The 14,646-nt window shown below is 53.7% G+C and overlaps 5 protein-coding genes across 5 annotated transcripts; 3 read left to right on the top strand and 2 right to left on the bottom strand.

Moving 5' to 3' along the window:
• Positions 1-188: 188 nt before the first annotated feature.
• B0I36DRAFT_432415 (uncharacterized protein) lies at positions 189-821 on the bottom strand (the record flags this gene model as incomplete). The annotated part of the gene is made up of 2 exons (XM_046162622.1): positions 189-586; positions 691-821. The coding sequence occupies 2 exons, from the start codon at positions 819-821 to the stop codon at positions 298-300; spliced, it is 420 nt and encodes a 139-aa protein (XP_046012062.1). The 3' UTR covers positions 189-297.
• A 1,099-nt stretch (positions 822-1,920) lies between these two features.
• B0I36DRAFT_423206 (phosphotransferase) lies at positions 1,921-3,779 on the top strand. Its single transcript, XM_046162239.1, has one exon. It carries the CDS (start codon positions 2,050-2,052, stop codon positions 3,625-3,627), a length of 1,578 nt encoding a protein of 525 aa, XP_046012063.1. The 5' UTR covers positions 1,921-2,049; the 3' UTR covers positions 3,628-3,779.
• A 1,035-nt stretch (positions 3,780-4,814) lies between these two features.
• Positions 4,815-6,165, top strand: B0I36DRAFT_326351 (putative nuclease PA3). The gene has a single exon (XM_046154330.1). It carries the CDS (start codon positions 4,921-4,923, stop codon positions 5,935-5,937), a length of 1,017 nt encoding a protein of 338 aa, XP_046012064.1. The 5' UTR covers positions 4,815-4,920; the 3' UTR covers positions 5,938-6,165.
• Positions 6,166-7,484: 1,319 nt separating this feature from the next.
• On the top strand, positions 7,485-10,998 carry B0I36DRAFT_432417 (fungal-specific transcription factor domain-containing protein). The gene is made up of 6 exons (XM_046162623.1): positions 7,485-7,716; positions 7,788-7,989; positions 8,100-8,891; positions 9,082-9,360; positions 9,454-9,589; positions 9,712-10,998. The coding sequence occupies exons 1-6, from the start codon at positions 7,532-7,534 to the stop codon at positions 10,698-10,700; spliced, it is 2,583 nt and encodes an 860-aa protein (XP_046012065.1). The 5' UTR covers positions 7,485-7,531; the 3' UTR covers positions 10,701-10,998.
• A 76-nt stretch (positions 10,999-11,074) lies between these two features.
• B0I36DRAFT_291538 (cytochrome P450) lies at positions 11,075-13,784 on the bottom strand (the record flags this gene model as incomplete). Its single annotated transcript, XM_046151739.1, has 7 exons — positions 11,075-11,414; positions 11,606-11,769; positions 11,978-12,094; positions 12,292-12,591; positions 12,739-12,970; positions 13,112-13,427; positions 13,538-13,784. The coding sequence occupies 7 exons, from the start codon at positions 13,782-13,784 to the stop codon at positions 11,261-11,263; spliced, it is 1,530 nt and encodes a 509-aa protein (XP_046012066.1). The 3' UTR covers positions 11,075-11,260.
• Between the last annotated feature and the right edge of the window lie 862 nt (positions 13,785-14,646).

Consider the following 14,646-nt stretch of genomic DNA (forward strand, 5'->3'; position numbering starts at 1 on the left):
ATCAAAACGCCCAAGTGAAATTTTAGCCCAATGGCAATCACTAGTTGGTGCAGTTTGGCCAGACACTCTCAAGGGCAATCAAATGAACTGATTCTTACGACTCCTAAACGACAAAAGAAAAATGATTAGGGTATCCATGGGTGTACAAGCCATGATACAAATGACAAAAGAAAAACATGTTTCCCAACCCCAGCACTTCACTCACGTCGGTTGCCCATCTCTGAATACCGGCCAAGTGCTTCCGAAGCCTTTTTTCCTCAGTGCTCCATTCGTGTCCGTTATCGAAACACTGGCCAGCTACTTTCCAGCATACTTCTGATTCTCGTCGGGGTAACGTTTGCCTCTGCTCTCTTTCCCGGCTCTGATCATCGCTTCCTTCATCTGCACCTGCCTGTCTTCTGCAGCTTTCTTTCTGGCCGCCTCGGCCTCAGCTTCCTCAGCTTTCTTTCTTGCGTCTGCATTGGGCGTGTTTCGTGTGTTCTTGGCTGTGTCTCCCGCTGCGACGATAGCATCTTCGAAATCCAACTCTCTCTCGAGAGGGTTGTCACTCTTTCTGTTATCCGCCATTTTCTCGATCTGACGGCCCCTGGAAATATCAGTGACACAAACTATGCAACAATTACCTCAGGCCCGATGCCCGATCCCAGCCTGCCTCTAAGAAGCCGAATGAGAGACTGGTTGGGATTGTACCTGAGTTGTCGAAGCACGGATGTGATGCTATGCTCCCAGGACAACGCCGTGGGTGTGTTCAAATATGTCAGGGTTTCGAAATATGCGAGTTTGATTAGCCTGAGCTTTCTGAGTCGTTGCAAGAAAATCATGTTGAAGACAGAGCTTCGGGGGCCCCTATATAACTTGATCGGCTGCTGTGAGTATTTGAAGACATTTCTTCCAAAGTCGACGAACAAAGGGACTTGCGACAGCAAACCGCCAAAGACGCATTTGGCTGCAGAATTATGGAACACAGGAAGTGAAAGGATAGTCACAGCTGCAGCTACAGTGGACTGAACAGAGAATGTTTTGCGTAGCGTTGGTGTGCCTGCTCGGTGTGTTGCTCGTCATTCTTCCTCAGCGATAACATGGCTCAAAGAACGATACACGTGCAGGCCTCCCTCTAGAACCAAGAAAAAGGGCCACAAAGAGAAAACAGACTGGGTCGAGTAGCGCTGGCATTCACGGCGGTGATGTTGGCACTGCTCACATGGCTCGTACTCAAGGAATGTAGCCCTGTGAGTCTAGCGCAAAAGCTCTAGCCCCGGTGTGAGCTCAAAGACCTGGACTCGGAGCGAAGACTGAAGAAATTGCACGCCAAGGGGAACCGAGAGAGCCATAACGGACGGGGCATGTGGCTCGCCAAGTGCGGGCACATCCGCCTGTCATACTGCCGATGCTCAAAGAATGTGGCATCAAGAATGTGGTCCCAATACTCGAGCTGATTAGCCCAAGCACCAGATGTGGCTTGAAGCGTTGGTCCTGAACAGCTGGCTCCAACAACTTTGCCCAAAGGATCAAAGGCAGCAAGCTGGGCCTGGTGCACATTATGGAGTAGGCGCTATGGCTTGCCGGGTGGGGTCTCCGAAGCGATAATGTTGTCGAGAGGATTCATGTCAAAGAATTTGGCGACAGGAAGCGACAGGAATGGGTGGCGGTGGGTTCCTTGGCTTTTGTTGGCGAGCGTGCTGATCTTTGTTGGTTGTTGCAGGCAGTGCCAACGCATGATGGCCGCCTGCAGATGACATGGTTGTGCGTGCGGCCCATGACTCCGGGCCCCTGTCCACAACGGGCCGCTCGGTTGGCGGTTGCTAAATAAAGAACAGTCTCGCATTCCAGCCCAGACCAACAGGTCCTTTGAGATTGGGTGGACGAGGGGGCCGCATGGCTGAACCGTCCTTGTTCTCGCTCTCCATTCCAGGCACTGCCCAACGACCGACTCTTCACCATTTCCCCGCTGCCTTTTGCTGCCGCACCACCCGTCACCATACTGCCACCCACCACAAGTCTTTCACCAGCGTGCGCCGTGACAGATACGAAGCACTTACTACCACAAAAATGTACAGCGGCCGAGAAGATGCCGACAACCTCGTCTGGGACAAGAACGAGGAGGATGAAGACCGAGGATTGAAACGGCTCCGACTCAAAACCTTCTGTCGCAAGGTGGTCGGTCTTGTGGAGGAAAGGCTGGGCCTTCCGGCCACCCTCATCCCGCCATTGATTCCCGGCAGCTACAACGTTCACTATCGGATTCGTCAGGAAGGCACAAGTCCCGATCTCCTTGTCCGGCTGCCACGCCCGGCCGCGTTAGTGTTCCCAGAGCACAAAACACTTCACGAGGCAGCTGCAGCATCCCTAGTTGCAAGCTGCACGCAGCTACCCATCCCCCGGCAGCTATGTTACGCCCAGGAATCGCCGGTCGGCCCCTTCATCATCATGGAGTGGGTGGAGAACAAAGGCACTATATCGCGCAGACTGGCTCGACCGGACGAGGATCCTTTGGCGGCCCATGTACTCGACCCAGATGTAACCAGTGAGACGCTTGCCGCGCTCTGGTTGAAAGTAGCGCACTGCCTGCTGGAAATCTCCCACATCGCTCTGCCTAAGATTGGCTCCCTCCTCGAGACCAGCCACGGCGTATACGAGGTAGCGGACAGACCCATCTCGCACAATATGAACGACATGGTTGCTCTCGCAAACATCCCCCGCTCCATTCTGCCGCAGGAGGGCGAGACGTACGCGACCGCAGACGAATGGTACACGGCGCTGGCAGACATGCACATTGCACAGCTCGTCTTTCAGCACAACGATGTTGTCGAGTCTGAAGCCGACTGCCGCAACAAGTACGTTGCCCGCCAGGTCTTCCGGCGTCTAGCCAGAGAAGGGAAGCTGTCCATCTTTGGCTTTGCCGACGACAAGTGGTCCGCCCAGTCGGCAGCCAGAAGAGCAAAAGCTGCCACAGAGCTCGCCCCTGCACCATCTGGTGTCGACTCCTTCCGTCTCTGGGGCGACGACTTCCGGGCGGGCAACATACTTCTCAATGACTCGGACGAGATCGCCGCCCTCGTCGACTGGGAATTCGCGTACTCCGCCCCGACCCAGTTCATCCTCGATCCACCGTGGTGGCTGCTACTCCAGACGATCGAGTGGTGGTCCGATGGCATAGACAGCTGGGTTGAGACCTACGAGGAGCGCCTCGGGATGTGGCTGGCTGCCATGGAGCAGGCCGAGAGAGATGCTGATGACGCCCCGTCTGCGAAGCAGCAGGTTAGCCACTGTCTCGGTGCTGAGCGTCTGCCGGCCCCTTTGTCTAGGTATATGCGCGAGAGCTGGGAAACAGGGCGTTTCTTCCTTAACTATGCTGCGAGGAAGAGCTGGGCTTTTGACGCCTTGTACTGGAGGTACCTGGACGAGCGCTTCTTTGGCAAGCGCGAGGAGGGGACGGCGAAGGACGACCTCTGGAAGACAAGGATTCATCTGCTGAGTAGGAAGGAGAGAGAAGCGATGGAAGGCTTAGTGCAGCAGAAGATGGCGGACATGGAGGACAGGCGGATTGTTGATTGGGATCCAGCAGAAGCGAAGCGGCGCTTAGGCACATTTCTTTTGGTCAAGGACCCAGTATCGCATCGCTTGTAGCACGCACCTTCACATGGTACAGCGTCAATCTACCGACTGTACCAGTAAGCCAAATTATCGTCAAGTCTCCGCTGTGCTCACATTGGTGGCTCCGTCACGCGTCTTTTATCGTTTATGTCTCGGCAGGTCTCTTTCCGCTGATGACGCCATAGAGGCTAGGCAGGTCAAGTTGGGCAGCGTAAAGAGCTTACCCGTTGCATTCAGCCTATCAGAATATATAACTTTGTAAAAGGGGCACATTGGACGGCTTTCCATGCTGAGGAGGCTCGGGGCATTGAAACCAAGTGTGATCCTTTGACGCGTCTGACACTTTGAGAGCCCACGATGGCCTGTCCGAAGCAAAAGCTGATAGACGATTTTGAACTTAGCCGATACCCTTTCATTTATTGATGATATCCAACCGTTCACTGAGCAGCCGACGTAGTTGACCGGTCAGTTGTGCATACAGCTCCAAGAGCATGGTTCCAGGTCACCCACCAGCCAGCGTGGGGAGCGGAAAGTACTGGGCACAGTCGTACTGTTACTACCGATGTAAGATCCTCCCTATAATATTGCCCCTGCCTCGAGTGGAAAGCTCGTCTTTGTGCCGGCTTGTATTTCAGCCGACTTCTGGCAGGGGCCTTTTGTCCCCCTGAACGTGCAGTGCGTTTCGGTAGACACAATTGTAGATTCAGGAGGGGGAGCGGAGCCCCAGAAATCCAAAGCTGGGGGTGCTAAGCTTTGGGGCGTGGGGTCTTGGCAATGCTTGGTTTTAGCGGGAAAACGCGTGAACCAATCTCTGTGCCCATCAAGCCCACAGGGATGTACTAACAAAGCCGCGTGGTCGCATGTGAAACGACACAATGACCTACCTAATTCGGCCCTTATCGAATCACATGGGGAGATATGCAAACGTGCTAGGCCTGATACAACGACAATGCTACAACGTCGTTGAAGCTAGTATGAAAACCGCCAAGCGCTATCAAACTTCAGCACGCTATGCCCCGCCCCAGGTGCAAATGCCGACGACGGCCTTCCTAAAAAGGTAGGTTCGCTAGTTGACACAGGGTCGCTGCATTGACGATTGCCAAGGAACCTGACAGGTCACGGCACTGTCCGCAACCATTCATTGAGCACTGGAAAGTCTCCACAAAGATCTTCTTGCGCAAGGATAGACGACCGGCCTCCGTCGGCTCGCCCGATGGACTATACTCAACGCGCAAGACGATAGCCACCTTCTCACAAGGTATATATGACAGGCACTCAGTAACTTTGGCTCCCTCACCTGTACAGACTACCCATGGCACAGCAACAATGACACTCATCAAGACCCTCGTACTCGGCCTCGCCTGTGCCAATACGGCCAGCGCATGGGGAGTCCTCGGCCACGCGACAGTTGCCTACGTCGCCCAAAACTACGTCGACTCGGCGACGGCCACTTGGGCACAAGGTCTCCTCGGCGACACCTCTGACTCCTTTCTCGCCAAGATCGCCTCATGGGCGGACACCTACCGCACCACCACAGCCGGCAAATGGTCTGCGCCGCTGCACTTCATCGACGCAGAAGACAGCCCCCCGACCAGCTGCAACATCGACTACGACCGGGACTGTGGTTCGACGGGCTGCTCCATCTCCGCCGTGGCCAACTACACCTCGCGCATCAAGAACAGCAAGTTGTCCAAGACCGATCGCGCAGAGGCGCTCAAGTTCCTGACGCACTTCATCGGGGACATCACCCAGCCCTTGCACGACGAGGCGCTGGAGCGTGGGGGCAACGACATCACCGTCACCTTTGACGGCTACTCGACCGACAACCTGCACGCAATCTGGGACACCTACATCCCGCAGAAGGACGTCGGCGGCTCCGCCCTCACCGACGCGCAGACCTGGTCCCGCGAGCTCATCTCCGCCATCGACTCGGGCACATACGCCAGCACCAAAAAGTCCTGGATCTCCGGAGACGACATCGCCGATCCCGTCACGACGGCCACGCGCTGGGCCGCGGACGCCAACGCCCTCGTCTGCTCCGTCGTCATGCCCAAGGGTGTCGGGGCCCTTCAGAAGGGCGATCTCTACCCGGACTACTACAACAGCGTGTTGCCCACCATCGAGATGCAGATTGCCAAGGCTGGTTACCGCTTGGCGAACTGGCTGAATAAATTGCATGCTGCTTCAGTGTCTAAGAGTAAGAGGACCGAGAGGGATGAGGTCGAGGAACGTGTGGCGCTCGAGTTGGACGGGAGGGAGTTCCTACCTGCTCCAAGGCCTTTGAGCCATGCCAAGAAGATCAGGGAGCTTCATGGGTATGATTGTGGCCATGACCATCACTAGTCACTAGGCAGAGTGGTGTGTTGTGATTGGTGATCGTGGGGATGTGACAAGCGAGGCGCAAAGGGAGTTACTGGTCTGGTTGTGCTGTGATGTAGCTGAGTAGTGGCTGAGTGGATCTGTATGATGACCCGTCTGACACATTACGCAACCGTTCATTATTCAGATTAGCTAGCGGATGCCTGAATATTCCGGGATACTACAACGGGCGTTCCGCCTTGGTCCACGATACCTTTCTGCTGCTGACTCTAGCACAAAAGCAACATTGGTGAATGATTGTGCGATGTCGTGGGAAGGCACTGCCGTGACCAAATGTCCTGTTGAGTTGGGAAGCCTTGGGTCGTTTGGGAGCTGAGGGTCGTGTCCATGGGCAGCCTTGTGAGCGACATCGGGAGTTGAAGGGCCGGTAGAGCTGGGAACATTCGAGGGTTGCTCGGATCGATGATAGTCTGCCGTTATCGAGCACGACGACGATCTGCGTGAGGACCGAGGATTCGGAGCCAGCTGCGATCGCGGTATGCCTGCTCGTTCCAGCAACTGTTCGAGCTCTCGAACAGATGCACGCCAAATCTCATTTGTCTGTTCAAGCTCCTAGGTGTAGCCACGCGACTGCGGTTTGCCCGTGGCGCGATTTGTAACGGGACATTTCTGCTGAACCTTGGAGCATAATGAACATCTGTACAAGGCGGGTATCCATCCGAAGAAGCTGTTGGGTAGTGTTGGAACGTTGATGCGTGGGTTGAGGTGGCGCTTCCGCGCAGCGTAGAGGGTCTTCCATCGACGACGGATTATCTAGCAATCGTGGCGTGGTCAGCTTTGTTTGGTCAGTTGGCTTGGACTGGGACTTGAATGGGAGCGGCGGCACTCACACAGAACGCGATGAAGGCAGACAAGTCCAGCGTCAGCAAATGGCGAGCTCATGCTATTGCATGATGCATGCATAGTTCCGGGATTAGGGACCCGCCCGGACTCTCGCTACCGCGCTGGCCCCGAGACATGGTGTTAGCCATTGTAAAGGCCAACGATCGACAAGGTGTCGAAGCGGGACTACAGACTGTATGAGGAGTTGTGCGGGCCGTGCGTATCGGAATTGGGGGGTTGTCGGGATCCACGTACGGAGTCTTAGCCGAACCCGGGACGGAGGTAGCGAGTACGTAAAAGGGGTAGACAAGTTTTGAGTTCGGACCAACATTAGCCAGCTGAGACAGAGGGCGACGACTTACGCGAACGTGACCTGTATACAAAGATTGGCCAATCGGCAATTGCACCGGCAGCATTGCAACACCAGGATTGCGGGGTATGCCTGTCTAGTGGTGGTTTATCCTCGCTGTCGTCGATGTCACCTCACCACACCATCATGGCGGCCAGTCAGTCCAGACCGCATGGCACTATACTCACGACTGTCCCCACGAGTGCTTGATTTGTCACCCCTGCGACTCGAAAGCCGCGATTCCCCGCTCAGCCTCTTCTGTTCGCCTCCCATCCATCCTTGGTGGCGCTGTCCCTCCCGCACTGTCTACGCGCAAACCCTCTCATCTCACAGAGGCGCACGAATAGGCAGGCAGAGGAGAAAACAACAAGCTACTAGGAACCACGGATGGCCATAGCCTCGTCTCTGATGGTAGATATGGAGCTTCCAGCCGCTTCAGAGGATGAGTCCTTTGACTGCACCCTCTGTGGCATGGGCTTCCTCCGTCAGGATCACCTCACCCGCCATCTTGCTCTCCACAATGGACAGAGACCCTTTACGTGCGCCGTCTGTCATAGACAATTTTCCAGAGGGTCCGTGCCCCCATGTCCTACATCTTTGTGTAGTGGCTCCAGCGACTCTACTCAATGCTGACCCGACACAGAGACACGCTGGAGCGTCATCAAATCACCCATGGCGCAACACCGTCCGATCATCGAGCCTCCAAACCCAACGGACAACCCCGTGCCAGTAGGGCGTGTGCTTCTTGCCGCAGATCCAAGGAACGCTGCGACGGCCAAGAACCTTGCTCTCGATGTCGGCGCCATGACAAGTCCTGTCATTTTCTACCCCGTCGCACTCGCCAGGTGATATACGCCCCTGCCTGCCCTCGGCCACTAGACTAGATGCATCATCCACCTTGAAGAGACAGCGCAGAACGGATGCTAACCTTCTGCGTTCATGCACGCGGTTCCAGACATCCAAGTTCAAACAGCTCGGGTCATCCACTTTCTCGACAACCACGACCGATGGCAGCCACACGGCTTTTCAGATCCGAGGCAACCGTCCCACATCGCCAGAACAACCTTCGCTGCTTGTCACCGAGCCGAGAACTGTCCACAATAGCGACCATACAGAGAGCCTCGTCGCCATGGGTTCCAACTTTATCAATGCCGACATCTCCTTCGATATCGGTCATTCTGACTTGGACCAGGACTGGCATGACGTTTGCCATTTCCCCCGGCCCGGTGCTGCGGCGGACGGTTATATGCCTGCCATGTTATCCCTGGGATCTCAACGGACTTCCTCCTCAGTCGACGCTGCTGCCATTCCCGTCATGGCCGGGTTGAACTCCGCAGGCTCGTTGCAGCCACAGTGGTCTCCAGTTCCTGCAAACTCCGGAATCTTAGAGGCAGAACTGGAAAACTTCTGCCATGTCGAGAGCGTATCCCCGGAAGGTTATGACGACCTGAACCTTTGGGCACGCATGGTAGACACAACCTGGGTGCGCAGGTCCGGCAGTCCTGAATCGTCTGACTCTCTAGTCCTGCCACCCGCGGCAACTCTGACCGCTTTCATCCAGTTATATTTTGAAAAGTTCCATGAGACCATGCCAATTATTCATCGGCCTACTTTCAATCCAAATACTGCGCCATCTCTTCTAGTCCTTGCCGTAGCTAATATCGGACGGCGTTTTTCAAGGCTTGCAGAGACCTCCTCACAAGTGGTTGGCCTGGAAAACTGGGTTTATAATGCTGTCAAACGTCACGTACGTGTACCCCCTCTTTCATAGCACGTTTCCCCGCTTTCAGCATCTCTTTCCGTCATCATCATCATCATCTCGGGTAGCATAGATGTTCCCACGACACTTCTGATCCCTGTCCTCTTCTTTCACTTTGAGACTTTCCCAGCGGCAAAATTCGCGTACTAACAGGACGCTCTCACCGACTTGCTAATAGACGAAAATATTTGAAACAAGTGAAAGTATTCCGCTGTGGCTGGCCCAGGCGGTGCTCTTGTCTCATATGGCCACGTCCTTCTCGGATGATCGCACCGCCGTTGAACGGAGTCACATGACACGGGGCGTACTAGATGTTGTCTTGCGCAAGCTCGAACAATCTCGGACAGCAGCCGAGGTACGCCTCCTCGATGTGGCTGAAGGTCCGGATGATGAGCAGGGACTATGGGCAGCCTGGACTCATTACGAGGCTATACGGCGCACTGCATACGGGTTGTGGGTAAGTATAGACCACAACACACTCCATCGTATTTGTGATTTGATGCATGCGCTACCTGTCATGGGAAATCACTAACCGCTTTCGCACATATAGCTCTTCGATAGTCAGTGCTGCCTTTTGTTCGATCTCACACCGGCGGTCCCAACTGAAGCACTTGATATACCGCTACCCTGCCATGAGAAGCTATGGGAAAAGTCCAGCGCTGCTTCTTGGGAATTGCAATGGACCGGTATGTCATGGCGCTTCCAAGTCATACTCTTCCCTTTTTCTTCATTTCCCTCCCACTGAGCCCACCACATATAGGTCTGTCTGAGAGACAACTGTCGCTAACATGTGTAATTCTTTTCTTAGGATCCACAAAGCAATTGCCTACCTTGAGGGAAGAGCTTCAATCATTCTATGATTGCAAGCCTGTCGGCGGACACATTGGTGCCTGTTCATTCATGATAATCCTCTTCGGCTTTTTCCGAGACTTGCTCGTTTTACGCCAAATCGAGAGCCACGGCTTGCTTGGCGTGATAAATATGCACGGAAAGCATGTCACACGCCGGGAAACATGTTCCTCGTCCCTGTGGAAGCTACTGGATCCGAGCAAGCGGGCAGGAGGTTCATGGAATCGAGCAAATGCTGTGACAGCCCAGTTCTATCACATCATTAGGGTCGTGCAGGAAGTCTGTTTAAAGGATCTCCTGGCTTTCACAGGCTGGCGAGTGGCGCGATCAACACAAGCGGAAACAAGTCAGCGACTGAGGACTTGGGTCTCGGAGAATGGTGAATGCGCACGAAAGGTAGTCCTACACGCCGGTACTATTTTCCAACAGTGCTGGAGCCGTTCGACTGAGGGCTATCAAGAACCAAGCGCTATCCTCATTGCGTCTATTGCTCTCTGGGTTTACAACAGCTCTTTGCCTTATTGTTCTTGGGTCGCAGCATCACCAACACAACTGCAAACATCAAGGACAATTCATCGCCACGATGAGGCACTTGACTCAGCCTCAACACTCCTAGCCACCTCGACATCACTTCCATCAATACGAGCAGAATCACCACAAACTGAGCTGACGGCGCAACCCCGAAGCGTCACGGTGTGTCTGCACAGTGGCGGCGACGACCACGATGACGACTATGCCCAGGACTGGGTGCGTAGCGGCCGGCAGATACGGCCCATGGTTGTCAGTGTGGGTGACATCAATGCCCCGGGCGCATATTTGAATGCTGTGAGAAACAGCGTAGTATTTCTAGAAGCACACAGGGAGTGGAAGATCAGTCAGCTTTTTGCCAGTGTGCAGAAGGACCTCCTCACAGCATTCGAAAGCAATCACGCGCTCAGTACCAGATGAGGGGATTTGCTATACCCTTTTTCACCCTCCTGTATTCGTATTTTCCTCTTTTTCTCTTATTTCCACTATTTTGCCCTGTATATACTTCAGTCATCACTTCCCCTTCCTTGCCTTGTGAAGGAAATCAGATGTTGAAAGTAGTGTTTCTATAAGGTAATGAGTCTTTGGGGACCTTGGCTCTTCTATTACTGGGACATCGTAAATTCTATATAAATCCCGTTCTTCCCCCTTCTCAACGTGTAGAATCATATGAAAATTGAGCAATGGATAGGCATACAGTGTGACCTATATATTCATGTTAATCGAGAAGACTACCATCCATCTCCTCCTCGTGTAGCTACGTTAATAGACAACGGTTGCATGTGTTATTCCTTCTATTTTGACTATTGTGTGTTTTTCCTTTTTTTTTATCCTTTTTCCTTTTTATACGTTTCCCCTTAACCCTTGATAATAACCGAAACCAGATATCCAACTATTGCTCCTGGTATTCTTCTTTCCTCTTCTTCCACCTTACTCACGCTCCACTTCCATTGAAGTCCCAGACATATCCGCATGGGAGTCTAGTCACGCCGGGAAACTCTCACATAGAGCCCCTCAGGGAACTCGACAGTGAAGTTATCTACGCTGCGCGGCGGTGTGAATCCTGAAGGGAGTTCGAGAGTGAAGTTCCGGAACAGCGTTGCCAGTACAATGGTCATTTCAAAAGGGACCAGGCTGCAGTGGAGATTGGAAAGTTAGATCAATGTTTTATGCGGGTTTCCCCTTGTGCTTATTCGCATAGGGAGACGAAAGGATGGTTATGGGACGAAGAAAGCATGCGAACGATGCGTTCGCATGGCGTAAAGTATAGAGGAAAACAAAAAATGCGCAAAGAAAAAAGAAATCAACTCTTCAAATGAACTTACTTCATGCCAAGGCACATTCTTGCGCCCTTGCCAAACGCGCAAGAGTATTCATCCAGGCGTTTCGCGTCATCGGCCAGCCATCGGTTGGGGTTGAAGTACCGAGCGTCAGGACCCCAAAAGTCAGTGTCCATATGCATAGTGTACGCAGAGATGGACACAATTGTCTGGGGAAAGCAGAAAAAGTAGATCCTCGTTAGTGTTGCGCATTACCGAGGCGCGTGTTTCTCATTATGACCTCGAATCTCTCGTCTTTTCTAGCAAGAGTTGAGTTGGGAGCTGGGAGTGTTTGTGAGGTTGCGGCGGGGGGCGGGGTGATGGTGGTGCTTGGGAGGCAGGGAAGAGTATCCCATCGTCTTTGAGGAAAGAACTTACTCCTGGGGGAACGACCTCTCCGTCCACGACGAAAGGCGTACCGTCGTCGGGTACGTAGCGAGGGAGACGGCCAGGCACTGCCTTGGCGTGGCGGATGCCTTCCTTGACACACGAAGACTGTAGTGATGAAGACAAAACGTCATAACTGATTAGTGAATGGGCCCACGGCAATCTCGCTAGAGTAGGACGTGGGTAATGCGCGAGTCGCTTCACAACTTTTCCATCGCCCATCACCTCTCCTCCTTCTCACCAAGGAAGTATAGGGAAGAGGTTGACGTAGTCTCAGTAAGGCGTCACGGAGGAGGAGAACGAACCAGAAAGGGGAGTTTTTCCAGTTCCTGACCAGCAGGGAAATTGTGCTTGTCGGGAATAGCGGCATCAAGCTCGTCAACCAGTGTCTTCAAATATGTAGGATTGCTGAGGAGCTCGAGGATCGTGGTCGTCAGGGAGGTCGCGCTTGTGTCGGAACCAGCGATGAGCAAGTCCAGTGATTCGGCAACGAGAGCGTCCAGGTCGAGTGTTTGAAGGTTATCTAGAACGATGGGGTACCCGAGATGAGCCGCCTTGCCCTGCTCGCTGACCGTGTGATACCGTTGAATCGCAGCTCGTGAGAACTATGAAGGATAGAGCCAGGTTACGTGTCAGTCGTGGGAGCATATGCTTATGAAACTGGTTTGCCAAAATCAAAGAAACAAGGGCAAGAGTAAAAGTCAAAAAACAAAAAGGAAGGAAACAGAACGAAACAGGGAATGACTACTTACACTAATCATGTCGTCAATTGCGCCAATGTTTTCGTCCATCATCTTGATCAACCAAGCTGGAAGGGTCTTTGCTATCGTTCGCGCCAAAGGATACCGCTGCATCGTGCCAACACTCTCAGCACCAACGGAAAAGGCTTGCAGAAATCGAGATGAGAAACTTATTGGCTGCTCCTCAATCATGTTCCCACTGTCGGCAAACGCAAACTCCATGATGACAGTAGTAGTGATCAGCCTGCATGGTTTTCGTTTCTCCAGTATTAGCAAAATTTCGAAAACGGACCTTGTGATATCCCATATGTGTGATGTTTCTTCGCGCCACCTACGCAGGGTCGAGCAACCCAAATGAAAGCAGGGATAACGAGGAAGGTCTAACCTCATGGCGCCGTAGATGTCGATCAGCTGATGGTCGCAGAGCCTGTCAATCTTTCTGAGCAGCGAGTTCTGACTGTCGAAGATGAGCTTCTCCAATTTGAGCACGCTCGCTTTAGAGAACAGATTGTTGAGCATGCGTCGACGCTCACGATGAGTGTGGGGGTTGGTATCTGTGAAGGCGGTTGGAGAAAGGGCCATGAAGCCCAGGTAGAATTGATCAACCTTGGGAAACGGATTCGCCTGTTTGTAGATAACCTTGTACAAGGTTGGGTCCGTGATGTGCAGCTCATCAGGGGCGATGCGCAGGGCACGGGTTTCTAGGGTTCAGAAATGTTAGTCCTGTATTTGGTTGCTTTGTCTGGTAAGGTCCAACAGGACACAAGCCGCAGGCTCAGGATGGAGCCAGTGTGCGCGCACAACTACTCACTGTATTTTTTGTGGAGCTGTTCATATATGCTCTCAGGATAATCCGTCAACGTTTGACGATAGACCCAATCGTGCGACCATGCCGCTTCCTTGGGACCAGGGAATTTCGACAGAGGATGTAGGTGGACGCGGTAGATGCCCCGGATCGTCCAAAAGGTGACGACAACAGCAGCTGCGGCTGAGATTGCGATGGGAACGCGCGTCCAAGCTGGGAGGTTCCCGGTCAAATCGTCCAGCAAGGCGACCATTTGGTGCCAGCCGTTCACACAAAGCTCGTGGATGGGCATTGCGACGAAGCGTGTGCTACAGTACGGAAGAGACGAAGATGCCGGGTGAGGGACGAGCGTCGGACGAAGCTCGAGAGAACACAAAGAACAGAGGTGAAGAGGGTGACGAAGACTGAGATGAGTGCTGAGATTTGGAATGAGAGGTAGATCATGAAGGAGGAGAGAGTGTCGTTCCAGATCAGAGCTGGCGTAGCATGTATAAGGCTCAGGCACAGCACATGCGATGACGCTTGTGGACCGAGACGTCGTCGACCCTGGATTTATGACTTGCTGATCGAAGCCTGGTCCTGTAGCGCATGGGTTGCTGTGTTGTGCTGCGCACGGGCTGGACACAGCTACAACTAAGCTGGCACAGACGCCACCCCCGGCCTCTACAGGGCGACGAAACAAAAGTCCAACGCGCGGGCGGCGGACAGAGCTGCGAGTCCGCTAGCGTGCAGCCCGGCTCCTCGATTTGTGGCTCTCGAAGCCACGGACTCAAGCTCGATCTGAGCTCTGTCGCTGCCGCGCTACCAACCAGGTCCCGTGCCCGGCAGGCCAACCCATTTCGGGGTTTGAAAGCAGGCGCAGATATGGTGACGCCAATGACTGGCTGACCATTTGCTTTAGTCATCTTTGTCTGTGGACAGCTGATCCGACCCATGCAGCTATTGGTTCCTGCTGCAAGGCTAGCTGAATTCGACACTCGCCGCCTTGCCCCAGAAACTTGCGGGGAAGATGCGACGCCACATCGTGGGGTAGTTGCGGGAAATCGCTACGGCGGTCGAGAGCAGGACCGGCTCCGCGAATTATGGATAATACAGAGAGGCGTCAGGAGGGCGTC

The sequence above is a fragment of the Microdochium trichocladiopsis genome (assembly GCF_020744255.1).
Source record: "Microdochium trichocladiopsis strain MPI-CAGE-CH-0230 chromosome Unknown B0I36scaffold_6, whole genome shotgun sequence".
NCBI classification, from domain to species: Eukaryota; Fungi; Ascomycota; class Sordariomycetes; order Xylariales; family Microdochiaceae; genus Microdochium; species Microdochium trichocladiopsis.